Here is a 14,397-nt window from a genome sequence, read left to right on the forward strand (position 1 = left end):
GAGCCTTAAACCTGCAGAGAGCCTTTTGGTAAAGATCAGTCACCTGCCTTATTTTAGATTTGTTTCAACCAAACATTGTTTAAAGCAAAGCGACATCTTTGCCAAAGAGTCTTTTCTTCATATCTGCCATGTTTGATTTTCAAGAAGCTTTTAATTTATTATTAATTTGTCTAATAGACTGTTTTGTTTACACAGTGCTGTCATAACTTGAAGTTTTATTTATTAATGGGACTCTAAGTAACTGTAGTTAAAGAGGGAAATGCCGACATCTCTTATTTATTGGTTGTAATATTTATCTGTGCTCTCAGTGAGCAGCTGATGTGCTGAAACTGCAGCTTGTCTTACCTTTTTCCTTGTGTGGCTTCCTGCTCATGCACAACCAATAACTGATCAATAAAGACATTAAAACAAGCATCTCACCGTCTTGAATCTACTATGGGTTAAACAAAAACAATAATTTACATCTAAAACATGTAAATTTGTTCAAATTTTGTTTATTTTAACATAAAAACATTTTCTAGTTGCGAATTTGACTTTAAAAAAACAAAAACATCAGAGATGTTTCCATTTACATGCAATTCTAATTTCAACATAATCTTTAAATTAAAAATATGTACATTAAAAGTGTAAAAAATAGTTTCACGTCATTGATTTCAATATCCAGTCTCTTGTTCTGATTATTGCCACGCTGATCTTCTGCCCAGGACCCAGTTTGTGATTCTCTAAAAGAGACACAAAACAGTCATTGTTTCGATTCACACAACGTTACAGTTTGACACAGTAAGCCATATTTAAACCATCCGTGGTTTCAATCATACAAACTGCTTTAACACACAACTTTCTTCTAATTTGAGTGACTTATTTATAGGAACATCTAACTGGAGTGCTTGAAGCACGGACACATGGATGATAAAAGTTGTTTGTACCTTGTTAAAAAGTTGGGCGTTCAGTCGGTAAGTGTGATACTCTGCTTTCCTTCGTTCCTCCTCTCTCCTCCTCTGCACCTCTGGCAGATTCTCGTATATCCTGACGGAGAGACGGTGTTCGGTAGAAGATAGAATGATACTGATACTGTGTGAGGTACATTTCTGTTATGATTCATTTTATGTGATGACATCAGAACCATGAGCTTACTGTTTGGACCTCTGGATCATCTCCTTCCTGGGAACGGCCCTCCGGAGCAGAGCAGTGCCTTCACAGAGAGAAACCACAATTAAAAACTAGCTGATTAACTCTCTGAGCTAAAGCAGAGAAACTTTATAGTCCCTCAAGTAACATTTACTGGATATAAGAAGGACGTGTGGACAGATTATCAGCTCAGTAAACTAAAAGTTCTTTGAGCAGCATACATGCCCTCTGCTGTTTGGTACCTGCAGGCCTTGGCAGCGTCCCAGCTCCTCCTGCGTGGTTAAATAGATCCCCCCTCTCTTGGATTAAAGCAGCTTGTAGCTTCCTCTCCTCCACCTGCAGAAACAGACGATTCACCCTCTGCATGGACCGGGAAATAAACTCTGGACGACGCATCTCCAGGGCCTCCTGCAAAGTAACAGGAAACCGACAGTGTTACCTTTTTAACTGGTATTATGATGGTAAAGTTTATCTTGCTGACACCCATGATAGAAGCCTTTAAGTAAGTTACACGTCTGAAATTCAAATCTTTTCATACAATTTCTACGACTATACCTCTCTAAAGAGGACTATAAGCTAACCTGAAGTGACATGTGTGTTGAACCAGAAGACATTATGTGTTTAGGATCAGGCTCCGGCTCAGCGTGATGTTTGTTTGTATCCTCATGCACTTGTCTCTGTCTGAGCGGCTGTCTCCATGGGTTGATTCTGCTGTACGGTTCAAACCAGGCGATGTTTGGCCTCTCTTCCTCCGGCTGGTTCTCCTTCCTTGCCTCTGAGAGCAGGCCGTCAGCAGAGATGAACCATGAAACGGCTGAAAAAGCCCACAGAAAAAATTTAACAAAGAATAAAACAGGGATTTAATTCATAAAATGAAAGGTTGCAGTTAGCTACAAATCGTGTGCCAGTTGACCAACCTTTAGGGTAAGGCTTTGGTGGGGTTCTCTTGCTCCTTCTCCGCCCTCCTCTTTCTCTCACTACACGGGACGAAGACAACGAGATCTGCTCGAAAGCTCTAGCTCCTCCCGGGGAAGGGAACGTGGTTCCAACATCTCTGGTGTGTCGTCGAGTCCCGTTATGAACAATTTCCAGGTCACCTGTGTAAATTTGGACTGAATGTATATTAACTCTATCACATGCTTCGCTGGTGTTAAAACACACTCCTGCCTTATTTGTTTGTAGCATGACAAACTATGAACACAAATTAAGTAATTCTTTCCCAAGGGACTTTAACAGAAATGTAATCTTCTTTTATAGCATGAGCAGCTGGTGCAAATAAACCTTTACAAAAAGGACCAGAATGCTTTTGTATATCACAATTTTAACAAAATCTGATGAATCAGTGGGACATGTGTCTTCTCTGACCTGCCTGGATTCTTTTGTTCACCAGTTTAACAGCCTTCCTACCCGGCAGACTTCGGGAAGGCCCGTGGTGTGAAGGAACGGTGTAAGTGCTGGTCGACGACACAGATTCAGCAGCAAACTGAAGACGAATACAGTGACATCAAATGTTATAACAAGTTATCATTTTTCATTCACCTGCCACTTTGTTAGGTAATGTTCAACTGCTCATTATTGTAAATAAATATCTAATTAGCGAGTTATATGGCATCAACTTAGTGCTTTTAGGCAAGTGGAGATGGTCAAGATGACTCGCTGAAATTCAAAGGTAGGATTAGAATGGGGAAGAAAGGTTATTTGCATGACTTTGAACATGGCATGGTTGTTGGTGCCAGACACAACTATCTCTAGTGTTTACTTTTGCTCTGCAGATTAATGAACATACATACCGACTGATCAGTGCTGGTTGTCACTGACAGTGCAGAGGTGCGAGGAGGCTTTCTGTTTCTTCCTCCACCCTCCTTCGTCTCTTCTTTCTGCTTGTTGATGGTGTTGTACAGTTTACTGAGGCTTGGGGCACTTTTCAGGTGCCGTACTTTGTGGGGGCCGAAGACTCGGATCAGTCGGGCTGTGTCCACGGTGGACATGGAGCCAGACGTGGTAGACATGGTCTCCGACTCATGTCTGTCTCTGGGAGAGGCGTGCTGGCTCTGGGAGGAACTGTGGGAGAAGCTGGAGGTGAGGGAGGTGTGGCTGCCATCCTCTGTAGACCGGCAGGTTTCATCAACCCGAATGCTCGGCTGAATGGGACATTCAGTTTTTTTCTGTCCTCTTAATTTCCTCTCATCTTCTCTGACTTCACCTCCTACGCTCCTCTTAATCTCCCCCAAAGTCTGCTTTATTTCTTTCCTCCTCTTTGTCACATCCTCTCTCCTCCTCTCCTGCTCTGGATGATAACCAGTCACCTCCTGTGCATCACACACATTGAATTCCCTTGCACTATGAATAAGGCGAGAAAGGCGCTCTAAACGCTCCAGAAGTGATGCTTCTCTGTCACTGCTGGGATGCAACTCCTCCGTGGTCCACTGATCGCAGAACTTCTGCCACAACTGGTCCAGAGGGCGCTCAGGACGCCTCTGCTGCTCGCTTCCTGTCTGAGGCTCAGAGGTTTGGACCCGGTGAGTGTTTCCTTTACCGTAGTCCATTTCAGAAATAAACGGCTGAAACCTCTCAGGGTGGGACTCGCTGTGATGCTGTTGGGGGAACTGGACTGGGCTGCTCCCCTGGTCTCTCTTGAAGGTTTCTTGATTCCTCAGTAAAGATTCCTCGATAAAGGCGACAGAAACCTTAGAAGAAGACTTTAGTCTTTGGCTCACAGTCTGCGAGCTTTTATTCGATGTTGTAGAGGCATCTGTCAGGAGACACGTAGAAAAATGAACTGTGTACAACAAAAGCACACAGTAACAGGACACCAAGAACCAGCTAGTTTTCAGACACAAAACTGTCCAACTTAACATTTACAGCAACTTCATAAAATTAATGAACTTGCACGATTACCTTTTTTCCACATACTAGTAACACATAATGTTTCAGAATCAAACCAAAGAAATGAAGGAGGTATCTGGTGTGAATATGCATGCGTCATGTTCAGGTCACCTCTCTGCCTATTTTCTTGCATGGTCAAGTTGGCAGTTTTCAGCCTCTTGCTGTAGATGCCCTCTGTGTGTCTGATGGTCACTCCGCGGTCCAACCCTGGGTCCTTGTTCCCGAGGACGTCACTGCTAAAGTGAGGAGGCACGGCGTCGTCTGAGCCTAGTTAGAATTCAATACTCTCCGTTATCTCGTGAGGAGTGGCATTCAGAGCAAAACACGACTAATCTTCGTGTAAAAACAAAACAACAACAAACAAAAAAAGCTTAAAAAAAGTGAGCGAAATATTTTGGGTAAATATTTTGAAAAGAAATGAAGATGTTCAGGGACAGCCTGCTCTTGTCGTCTCAGGGTCTCAGCCCTGCCTTTGTTTCCCCCAGCCCCTGAACATGAATAATTAATGTGCTGCTTGGTGTACGTTACAAAGAACCAGCTGCTACCCATTCAAGCACAGGAGAAATGAGAGCTCACAATTCAATTTCCAGCATGCCTCTGACTTCTTATTTCTAATCCTTTGAACATGTTTTACAGCTTGCAGCGTGATTTACGACAGTATTAAAGACGCAAAAATTGCTCCAAAAATTTACGTTATACATATAAATAATATATTTTGTTCAAAGAAAAGAAAAAACCCCACTTAAACTCACCAGGTATGAAGCTATTGTTTAAGATCTAACAGTGTGAACAGACTGTAAGTTGTGAGCTGAACTGCAGATGTTAAAAACTTATCTTGTGACGCTCGTGAGAGCAATATGGGAACAAGGCTGGTAAAAAAAAAAAAAAAAAATCTGTGATAAATGTACCTGTGTGGGTGCTCTCCATGGTGGTGTCAGATGCCTCTGTGGAGGAGATATCAGCCTCTGTGTGAGGGACATAGAAGACCTCCTCACTGCCATGAGGTTTATAAGGCAGCAGGACAGGCACTGAAGTAGGAGGCAGATGCAGTTGGAATCAGTTGGCATTATGACTGATGTATTGCTGGAATTACAGCCGATTTAAAAAAAAAAAAAAAATACTACCTGGGGTTTTGGCGGTAAAGGGTCTTGTTGAAATTTCAGATCTTTCACGTGGTGTAAAGGACTGTACGGATGTGGTGGTCATCCTCTCCTGAGGCACAACAGTTTTAAAAACAGCAGAGCTGTTGGATCTTTCAGGCAGCCGCTGTCGTGATGGCTCTCTGGTGTCGCACCACTCAGGTGGACTGGACAAACCGACACCTTCATCAGGACTGCTGGCAGCTGATGATGAATGTCTTAGGGGGACAGATTCTTTATGTGGCAGCCCTGAGATTACATCAGCTTGACTGGAGTAGACTATAGAGGTGAAGCTGGGATCAGTAGCTTTGGGGGACAGAGTGAGACCGACATGTGAGACATGACCTGTATGGGCGGAGGTTTTAACTGCAGATGAGCCTGTGGCCTGATCTAAAACATGACCAACACCCATACCAGGAGCAGATAACTTACTATCTGGCCTGAATGACTGTGTGCTGTTGTCTCTGACAGTCACATCTACTTTATCTAAACCCTGTGAGGGAGGAAGTGGCTCTTCAAACTGGCCTCCCTCAGTGTCTTGCCTCATCTGATTGGCTGCCGCTGACTGAGAAGTCACATTTTGATTCATGCTGTGCAAACTGTTACTAGGTCCATGCACTGATGAGTGTTCTCTGGTTGTTGTTAGTAGTAAATCAACCCCATGCTCTTCAATCAGTTCTAAAGAAAGCTGCCTGTCTGTTGTTGTGGTTCTGACTGCTCCTGATGAGAGTTCAGTCAGGCGGAGGGGCTCTGGAGCTGGGCTGATGGGAGGTGGGGAAGTGGAATTTGAGGGGGAGGTGGAGCTTCTGTGGGTGGCGATAGTGATGGATGTGAAGACCTGAGGTTTTTTAGTCGGAAGCGTCACTCCTTCTCTGGCAGCAATTTCACACACTCGAGCTTCCAAGTCCGACTGAAGAGCAGTTTGTAGCTGTGTCCTGGAGTCGTGGGTGATCCTACTCAGGCTGTGCAGCAGCTGGGTTGGCTCATTTATAGCATCCCTGTGAACAGCAAACGTCTCCGCAGGCTGAGATGGATCAAGCTCCCTTGAGATTTTAACACTGGATGCTGCACTGCTCTCTGTATCTGTGCTGAACTGGCTCTAAAAAAGGCAAAAAACAAGTCTGTGTCAAATACGGAGACCAGGAAAGGACATTGTTGGTGTTATACATGTTCTTCATTTACCACACACCAAATATTTTTGCACTGCAAACCTGCATGTGAACCATAACTGGTGACAGTTTTAATATGATAATTTGTTTGAAAGGTCTAACATATGTTTGGCCACAGCAGTCCTGCAACACACCAGTTACCTTGAGTATGAGAGCTGTCCAGACACGTGTAGCAGATGATAAATAAACATTTACACAAATTTAGTTTAAAATTCATACAAAAGTTAGTATTTACATTTTATAATTCACTATATTTAAGTACATTGCTACCAACTACATACGATGGTTGTCTACTTTGTAAAGTGCAATAATTAAGAGTCGTTCCTATGATAATTACCTTTATGGGATTTTTTAACAGCAGTTCTCGCTTGATCTCTTCAATCCGCCGTCTATCTTCTTCGTCCAGCTGCTGCTCACACTGCTGTCCTGATAGCTTCAGCTTAATCCATTCTGCAACATTAAGACTCGCTTTTTCATCTGACAAAGACGTCTTTGATGTCTTAAGCTACAATTTAAACAGGATCACAATTTAAACTAGATCAAATCTAAACAAATTTGAATTGTCATGTCTTGAAAAGTTGTGCAATCAGTGGTCAGTGCAGCAGCTGAATATTTGGACGTATGTAAAATGTTTTTTTTTTCTTTAAACCTTAGACGTAAGAAACTCATTCATGAGTGGATGTTACTTGTTTTACCTCTGGCTTTGCTCTTGTCTTGGTCTGAAATGCTTGGTGTACTGGACACCATGGTGGATGGAGATTCACTCTGCAGCAACTTGGCCACTCTGGCTGTCAGTGAGCTTTCACAGCTCACATCACTCATCACTCCTTGATCAGCATCCTTGAGGATGGGTGAGGAAGACCTGCTCTGTGAAGCACCTTCAGAGGAAGTGATTTCCTCCTCCCCCTCTTGAACATAAACTGAATCTGTAGATGTAGAAGTGAGCTCTTGTGTACTCACAGCTTGTGGAGGCTTGACGGTCACCGGCTGTGTGGGGGCTTTGTCAGGAGGTGCAGCACTGCAGCCCTCAGGCTCTGTCCGGAAGGCTGATTTGGAGAGGACAAGTGACGTCCCTGCACCATTAACAGTGCTATCTTGTGGCGCTTTGTATGCCACTTTGGTTGGTGCAGTAAAAACAGCTTGTGTGGATAAATAATCAGATTGCAACGATCGATTTACACCTTTCTGACCAAAAGAGCTTTTCCTCATCTTCTCAAAGGTCAGCATGGAGTCAGAGGAGGATCTTGTCCAAAGCAGTGAGGAACATGTTCTTTGGTCTCCAGTTGTAGAGGACGAGGAGAAATCCTCAAGTCTGCTGGTTTTCTTCTTCAGTAATGGGGATATGTCCTGATCAGGGAGAAGACGGGGGGTAACGGGGGAGGTTGAGGAAGCTGCAGAAGACCCAGTGGACATCATGGTCTCTGCATGAGAGACTAGTTTACGGATTTCCAACAAGGCCTTGGAGCTAACAAAAGAATCTTCTGCACTTTGATCTGCACTACGACTCGTTTGTAAAAGCGACTCCAAGCTTCTTTCTCCGTGCCTCTCCTTAACAGCTGGCGGCATGTCAGAGTTAAATTTGTCTTCTAGCTGGCTGATTCTCCCACTGCTGCTTAAACTGCCATCCTTCTGCTGCTGGCAAGGCTGCAGTGTGGAGGAACGAGTGTTTTCATCGGGTGAGGTGTAAGGTGCCAGTTTGTGTTTACTCTGCCTAGCTTCTGTGTCTGATGTAGGAGAGGTCCGCCTGGCCTGCTCTGGGATAGTTGCCGCTGGACAGAGACTGTCCAGGCTGAATGGTATGGATATGCTGGAGTCTACTGACAGAATGCTGGACTGGGAAAACTCCTCTTTGTGGGGACTGCCACCTGAAAACACAATACCATATTTTAAACTGTAAATCCCCCGCAAATTTTGGTACTTAAATAGGTGTGTGAAGTTCCTAAAACAGGATATAACAGGATATATGACCACGTTTTCATGGCCTGAGAAATTTTGTACTTTTAAAGTCTCAACAGCTTTTCATAAAAGTAAACCTGTAAAAGTAATTCTTGAGGTCAGATACCCTCAGAGGGTTGAGTGCTTTTAGTTGGGGTTCCAGTAGATCCTTTAATTGTGCAGAACTCAGTGGGAGAGAATTCAGGCTCTCTGATTGGTCCCCTGGGCACAAACGGAGTCAGGATTGTAGATGGAGACTGGTCTATACCCAGGTTACGAAGATACAACTGCAAAAAAACAAAAAAAAAAAACAGAGAGAACACCAGATAATAAAGTATAAGTCTACACATATAGAGTATTTTTTCCCAGGATAATAAATTTAATTGCAGAAACTAGACCTCTAATAGTAATTTCATTATATTATAGAGAGACCCACTGCTATTTCTGTAAGATTTTGGTTTTTTTATTTATTTACCGGAATTCGTTCATCAATGTTGAGCTCTCGAGGCTTGGGGAGAGGTGGTGGTGTTGACAGTTTTGAAGTCCACGAGGGTACGTAATTATCAATTTCTAGGCTGACAACAGATGACGTCCCAATGGAAGTTCCTAACTTTACTCCGCTGTAACTATCTTGGGAACTCGAAAGTGTCAAGTCTCGATCAAGTGACACATCACTGAAGTGACCGAGGCTCATGAGATGTGAGGTTTGAATTGTATTGGTTTGATCATGATGATGAGCATCATCATCCTGGCTTTGACTCTTGTCTCTTTCTGAAGGCCTGTCGATCTGCTGATCTTTTTGGACTGACATCACAACTGTGCTAAGAGAAGAGTGAGACTGTGACCTGCCTAGGGGTGAGGCAGAGGGTGGTACTGCAGACCCTGTGTTCTCCTCATCAGCAAGAGCACTGCCCACTGCCTCTGTTCTTCTTGGAGAAGAATAGCCAGAAGGTGCTGTTGAGGAGGTCTGTGTGGCAGCACCTGAAACAAGAGGCTGCTGTAAACTCCTAATTTTCTGACTAACCAGTTGATTCAGGCTGTCAGATACTGCGTCATAACTTTTCTGTTTAGAGGGGATGCTAGAAAATCCCTGCAGTGACAGGCTATCAAACAAAGACATCTTGCCTGAACTCTGATTTGCCCTCCACGCATCTACTTTCTGCATATAGTTTAGACTTGGGAGGGACTGGACTTTTGTAGAGGCAGCCTCCTCTTGGCACTGAGTAGCTGTGTGTGTGTTATGGGTGCAAACTACAGGAAAAGCTGGTTGTTGAGAAATTTTTGGGACTGACTGATAAGAGTTCTCTTTACTAGATTCTATGGAAGAAAGGTGCCCCAGTTTAGCCTTAACACTGGATTTTGTTGGGACATTAAAAATCCCTGGAGTGGACTGAGACTGTGGAAGAAAACCCAGGTAGGAGCCATCCAACCCTGTATGGTTTCCTGAGGACCAGAGGTCTTGCTCTCTGCAAACCGGTTTAACACCTGTTGAAAATGGCCCTGTCCATTGCATACCAACCACATTTGTTCTACTCGCACTTGGCTTTTCCTCAGACATCTGTTTGAGAAATGGTGTGAGAGATGGACCAGGTGGCGTAGGACGTTTTTGCTGTTTGTTTTTGGATTCAGCTTCAATCCTGCTGCGTTTCTCTACTTCAGACAGCAGCTCTCTATGTAACATTTCACTACTCTCATCAGGCTGAGTACTGCGGGAACCCACAGTAATGTTAGACACTTCAGATAACACTGTTTGTGGTTGGTCAGGATCTGAAACTTTGTCCTGCTGTTGTGTCTGGTGCTGGGGAAAAGAGACTTCACCTGGAGGGTGTTCTCTTACATCAGTAGTTTGCTGAGTGATCAGTTCACAAACTTCAGTGCTTTTAGACTCTTCTGTAGAAGGCTCTGTTCTCTTCACAGAAGTTTCAGAGGCAGAGGAAGTAGCACTGCTATTGCTGCTAAGCATCCCAACATCTTTCTGCAGGAGATTCAGAAGATGCTGAGCAGGTATATTCTTACTCAGAAAGAAAGTCTCATCTTCAGCAGGTTCTCCTTCTAGCTTTGCTCCAGGTTTAATTAAGGTCTCTAGGTTCTTCTCTCTGCTACTCGTATCAATTACAATCACTGGGGAATGAACCTTTTCCTCTCGTTTACTTTGCTCCCCTGGTGATAGACTGTGCTGAGAGAGGGAGCAGCAGCTGCTTTCTCCTTCTTCAGAAAGGATGCTTGCCTGGGCCAATGGATGCTGGGATAATGAGCCACGCTCAGAGGTACGGGTGGTGTGATCCTGGGATGAAAACTGAAACCGCTCTGAAGCCATGGAAACATCAGGGTATGCCCTTAAAAAGTAAATAATAATTATCCATCTACATGTTATACATTCACACAATATGTAGAAAACTACGCACACAGATCAAGCGATTAAGATGACTTTTTTCTTACCTTAGAGGGGCAAATTCTGTCTCACTTTGTTGTAATAAAGAAAACTCAGTGAGGTTGTGATCAACTCCAGGTAACAGGGAAAGGGCTGGAGACATGTTACTGTCCTGAAAATCTAAGAGAAAGCGCAGAATGAACACACACAAATAAAAAAGCAGCAATATAACATAAAACTATGGTAAGACCCATCAGTGCTGGCAGCTTCCTGTTGACACGGCCTGCATTTGTATAGCGCTTTACTCAGTCCCTAAGGACCCCAAAGCGCTTTACACTACATTCAGTCATTCACACACACATTCACACACTGGCGATGGCAAGCTACATTGTAGCCACAGCTGCCCTGGGGCGCATTGACAGAGGCGACATGAATAAATCATACATCAAACAAAATCTGTTTGATGACAAAGTCAGAGTTAAGTGGGCTGAGACACTTGCAAAAGGTGAAGAGATTAAAGCTCTGCTGACACTCCAGTAGGGATGGGTATCGTTTAGGTTTTATCCGATACCAGTGCCAAATCGGTACTTTTGAAACGGTGTCGGTGCTTAAACGGTGCTCGAACCGGTGCTTAAAGATTGGAGAACATAAACTTTGTCCAAAAACCTCTTATGTTTTTATTTTTAGCAGTCTCTTTTTTTTCTGCAAAATGATAAGCACCGTCCAGCCCCACGCACGGGGCGATCCACGCTAACTCGCTAATGGAGATTTACCACACCTGCAGTAGATGTGTGAGGTCTTGCAGCAAGCTATTAAATACAGTGCATTTCTCAGCTTTTAAAAAAACGATATATCCAGATGTTGTACAAAAATGTCCAATTTTGGCACACAATTGGACACCATGCCAGTTGGATTTTTTAGGTATTTAAGAGCAGAAATTAATTAATTTTATTAACATGCCTAAAAATGCTTTAAAAAAAAAAAAAAAAAAATACACTTTTGAAGAATTAACCACACATTTACATGGTAATGGGCCTTTTCTGCCGTGCGCATGGAGCCTTAATTGGCCTCTGGCCTTAATTGGCCCCTCTCTGAGGGGCTGTAACTTTGGTTTCTTTTGGTCAATTTGCATGATTGACACCTCTTTTTAAGTGTTTGAGCCAATAGAATCAGAGTAATGATGCGACGTTCACGTTATTTCAACCAATCAGACGTTCCAAGGCCAAAACCCACATGGGCCCAAATTTGCGTCTTTTATTTATGTGACCTCTGTCCAGTCACGTGTCTATAGGTGGGTCTAAAATGGAGGTTGTTGACGGAAAACGGCTCTGATGCAGCTAGGTAGCCGTGGTACCTGCTGATAATCACGTGGCTACCGCCTACCGGCCAAAGTAAGGAAATCGGGACGGTAAGCCAATTTCTGTCTTAGCGCATTTGCGCCGCTGTGTGTTTTTGTGGTCTTCTTTTGCGGCTCATTCAGTGAATTTTGGTCAGAGCGTGGTGAAACTTGGTGTTTGGAATTGGTGATAGCTCTGGAAGATAACCAGCCTATCTTTAGCCGGTTACATGAAGTCTGGAGAATTTCTGGTTCGCCTTCTTTGTTTAGCGGACTTGTGCGCATTTACATAACTGCTCGTTTAATCATGGCTTGTTTTTGTTGAGTTTGGTGGTTGTAGAAATTGTTTATATGAGATTTTAGCTGAGATTCAGAGGTTTCTGTGGATACCACACATGTCTGGACTTATATTTCTCACCCCGTGTTATAACCGATTAAACGTGATCTCCTTCTTTTTGCCTTAATGGCACCAGATACCGGTACCCATCCCTACACTCCAGTAGTATACAATCTGCAAACTCTACTTTGTCTATACCAAATCTACCAAATGTATCATGCAGAGGAAATAGGGGTTTAATATACTGATAGTGTTCCAATCTAAAATCATTATTGTGTTAATATCCATACCTAACTGGAGAGCGGGTGTTCCTGGCTGCTGCAGTTCAGAATGTCTTTGTGTTCCTAGTTGGCTTATGTGTGTTTGTCCAGCATAACGGCTCACATCTTCATCTGCTGGCAACTGAGGAGATGCTGCCCTCCTCTGTGAACAGAATCACATTTTAATTCTGGCAGCATTTCACTTACAGGAGGTCACACATTACTACATGGTGGTTTGAGGGCATCAAATGAAACTGAGCAATCATAACTCTGCTTGAGACAAGCCAATGTCTGTTGTGAAAAACGTCTTGATGAGCAAAGTAGAAAGCAGAAAGTTCATACATTCATCCCATACAGCTCTGATTCCAGTTTGATTACACCAGTATCACAATGTTGTCAGTCAGAAGTCAGAGGAAAATTTCCAGACTGACTTGAGCTGATAGGAAGGCAAAAGCAACTCAAACAAGTGTTTGTTACAACCAAAGTATGCAGAAGACAATACATGAACCCTTTAACAAATAAGCTACAGCAGGACCAGCAAGACCAGACCACGTGCCTCTGGTATCACTGGAAAGCAAGAAACTGAGGCTACAGTCTGCAACAGGCTCACCAAAACTGGACAACATAAGACGAGAAAAACGTTGTCTGGTCTGATGCAAAAGTTGAATGGTAGGATCAGGCGTAAAGAGGATAAAAGTATGGATATATCCAGCCTTGTGTCAACTGTTAAGGGTCCTTTCTTACCAAATGAGCATCATGTAAACACCGCAGTTTACCTGAGTATTGTTGCTGATCATCTGAGTACATAATACAATTATGGACACTCCTCTATTTTGGATAGAGAACACGCTCTTCTCCTCGTTTCTTCATTCTGAAAGTTTTTGGAGTTCTTCCTTTTAGAAATGATGGTGGATGGCTACAGACTGTAATGATCCTCATAGCAAGTCTGTGGTTTTTTTTTTTTTAAGTATATAAGCAAAGCATTATTGTAATCGAACATCTCTATCTCAGTTAATTTTATTAAGAAATCTGCGGTTTTTCGTGTCGGCGCATTAGCAGTTTATGTGGCATGCCTGTATCTGGTCAATTTAGTCATCAAAGTGATTTATTTATAACTAACAGACTAAATGGACTGACAAACTAGAAGCAACAGGTTACATTTAACCTAGTGTCACCCAGGAGACTAACCGTTGACTAATCTGCATATTCTTTACATTAGTTGCAATTGAACAAGGAACATTATACTGGAGAGAGACTTAGCTAAACCCAGTAACCTGAGGGTAACGTTAAATGAAGGTTAGCAAAGCGGTTAGCATTTAGCTAGCTAGCCAGCTAGCTACTAATCTCGCCAACGCTGTGATTATAGTCACATTTCCCGCCTTGAGAATTACTTTAAAGCCTCCCGAACGACGAGTTCCAATGTAATCACACCAGAAGACAAGCTGCAATCATGCAAATTACCTCTGGAGGTTCCATGCTGTCGTTTTTGTTGTTGTTGTTGTTGTTGTTACTGCTGACAGTCCGCCACAATGAGCGCGCCTCCACCCTTTCCTAGCAACAAGGGGCGTTGCTAGGAAATACAAGCTCTTCAGCAAGGGACGTTCTTCTTCTTCTGTGGTGTTGGCACTTGGCACTTTACACCCCCTTATGTTATATTACTGCCTCCTCCTGATTCTTTCAGTCGTAATTTATATTCGTGAAAAAGTCCCATTCCCCTTCCCTCCACTGATCCACAGACACACGAGCTCACTTTTAGATTGATGTCCAGTATCCCTGAACTTTGTATAGTTGTAATTGGCGCTCTTCTTATTTTACAGCACTCAGCAATCAAGACAT

The 14,397-nt window shown here is 43.3% G+C and overlaps 1 protein-coding gene across 5 annotated transcripts; it reads right to left on the bottom strand.

The window, feature by feature from the left end:
- Positions 1–258: 258 nt before the first annotated feature.
- alms1 (ALMS1 centrosome and basal body associated protein) lies at positions 259–14,161 on the bottom strand. 5 transcript variants are annotated; one of them, XM_019348924.2, is made up of 18 exons: positions 14,023–14,161; positions 12,592–12,724; positions 10,697–10,808; positions 8,733–10,593; positions 8,385–8,544; positions 7,018–8,187; positions 6,660–6,772; positions 5,139–6,252; positions 4,923–5,042; positions 4,126–4,281; positions 2,919–3,892; positions 2,494–2,611; positions 2,046–2,225; positions 1,710–1,942; positions 1,371–1,536; positions 1,135–1,192; positions 927–1,026; positions 259–722 (listed from the first exon to the last, which is right to left on the bottom strand). In XM_019348924.2, exons 1-18 carry the CDS (start codon positions 14,035–14,037, stop codon positions 678–680), a joined length of 6,828 nt encoding a protein of 2,275 aa, XP_019204469.1. In that variant the 5' UTR covers positions 14,038–14,161; the 3' UTR covers positions 259–677. The 5 variants fall into 5 exon arrangements, with proteins under 5 accessions (XP_019204469.1, XP_025756522.1, XP_025756523.1 ...); XM_025900737.1 differs by having other exon boundaries at positions 2,919–3,907; XM_025900738.1 differs by having other exon boundaries at positions 2,919–3,880; positions 14,023–14,160.
- Between the last annotated feature and the right edge of the window lie 236 nt (positions 14,162–14,397).

Source organism: Oreochromis niloticus, linkage group LG19 (assembly GCF_001858045.2).
Source record: "Oreochromis niloticus isolate F11D_XX linkage group LG19, O_niloticus_UMD_NMBU, whole genome shotgun sequence".
Classification (NCBI taxonomy): Eukaryota; Metazoa; Chordata; class Actinopteri; order Cichliformes; family Cichlidae; genus Oreochromis; species Oreochromis niloticus.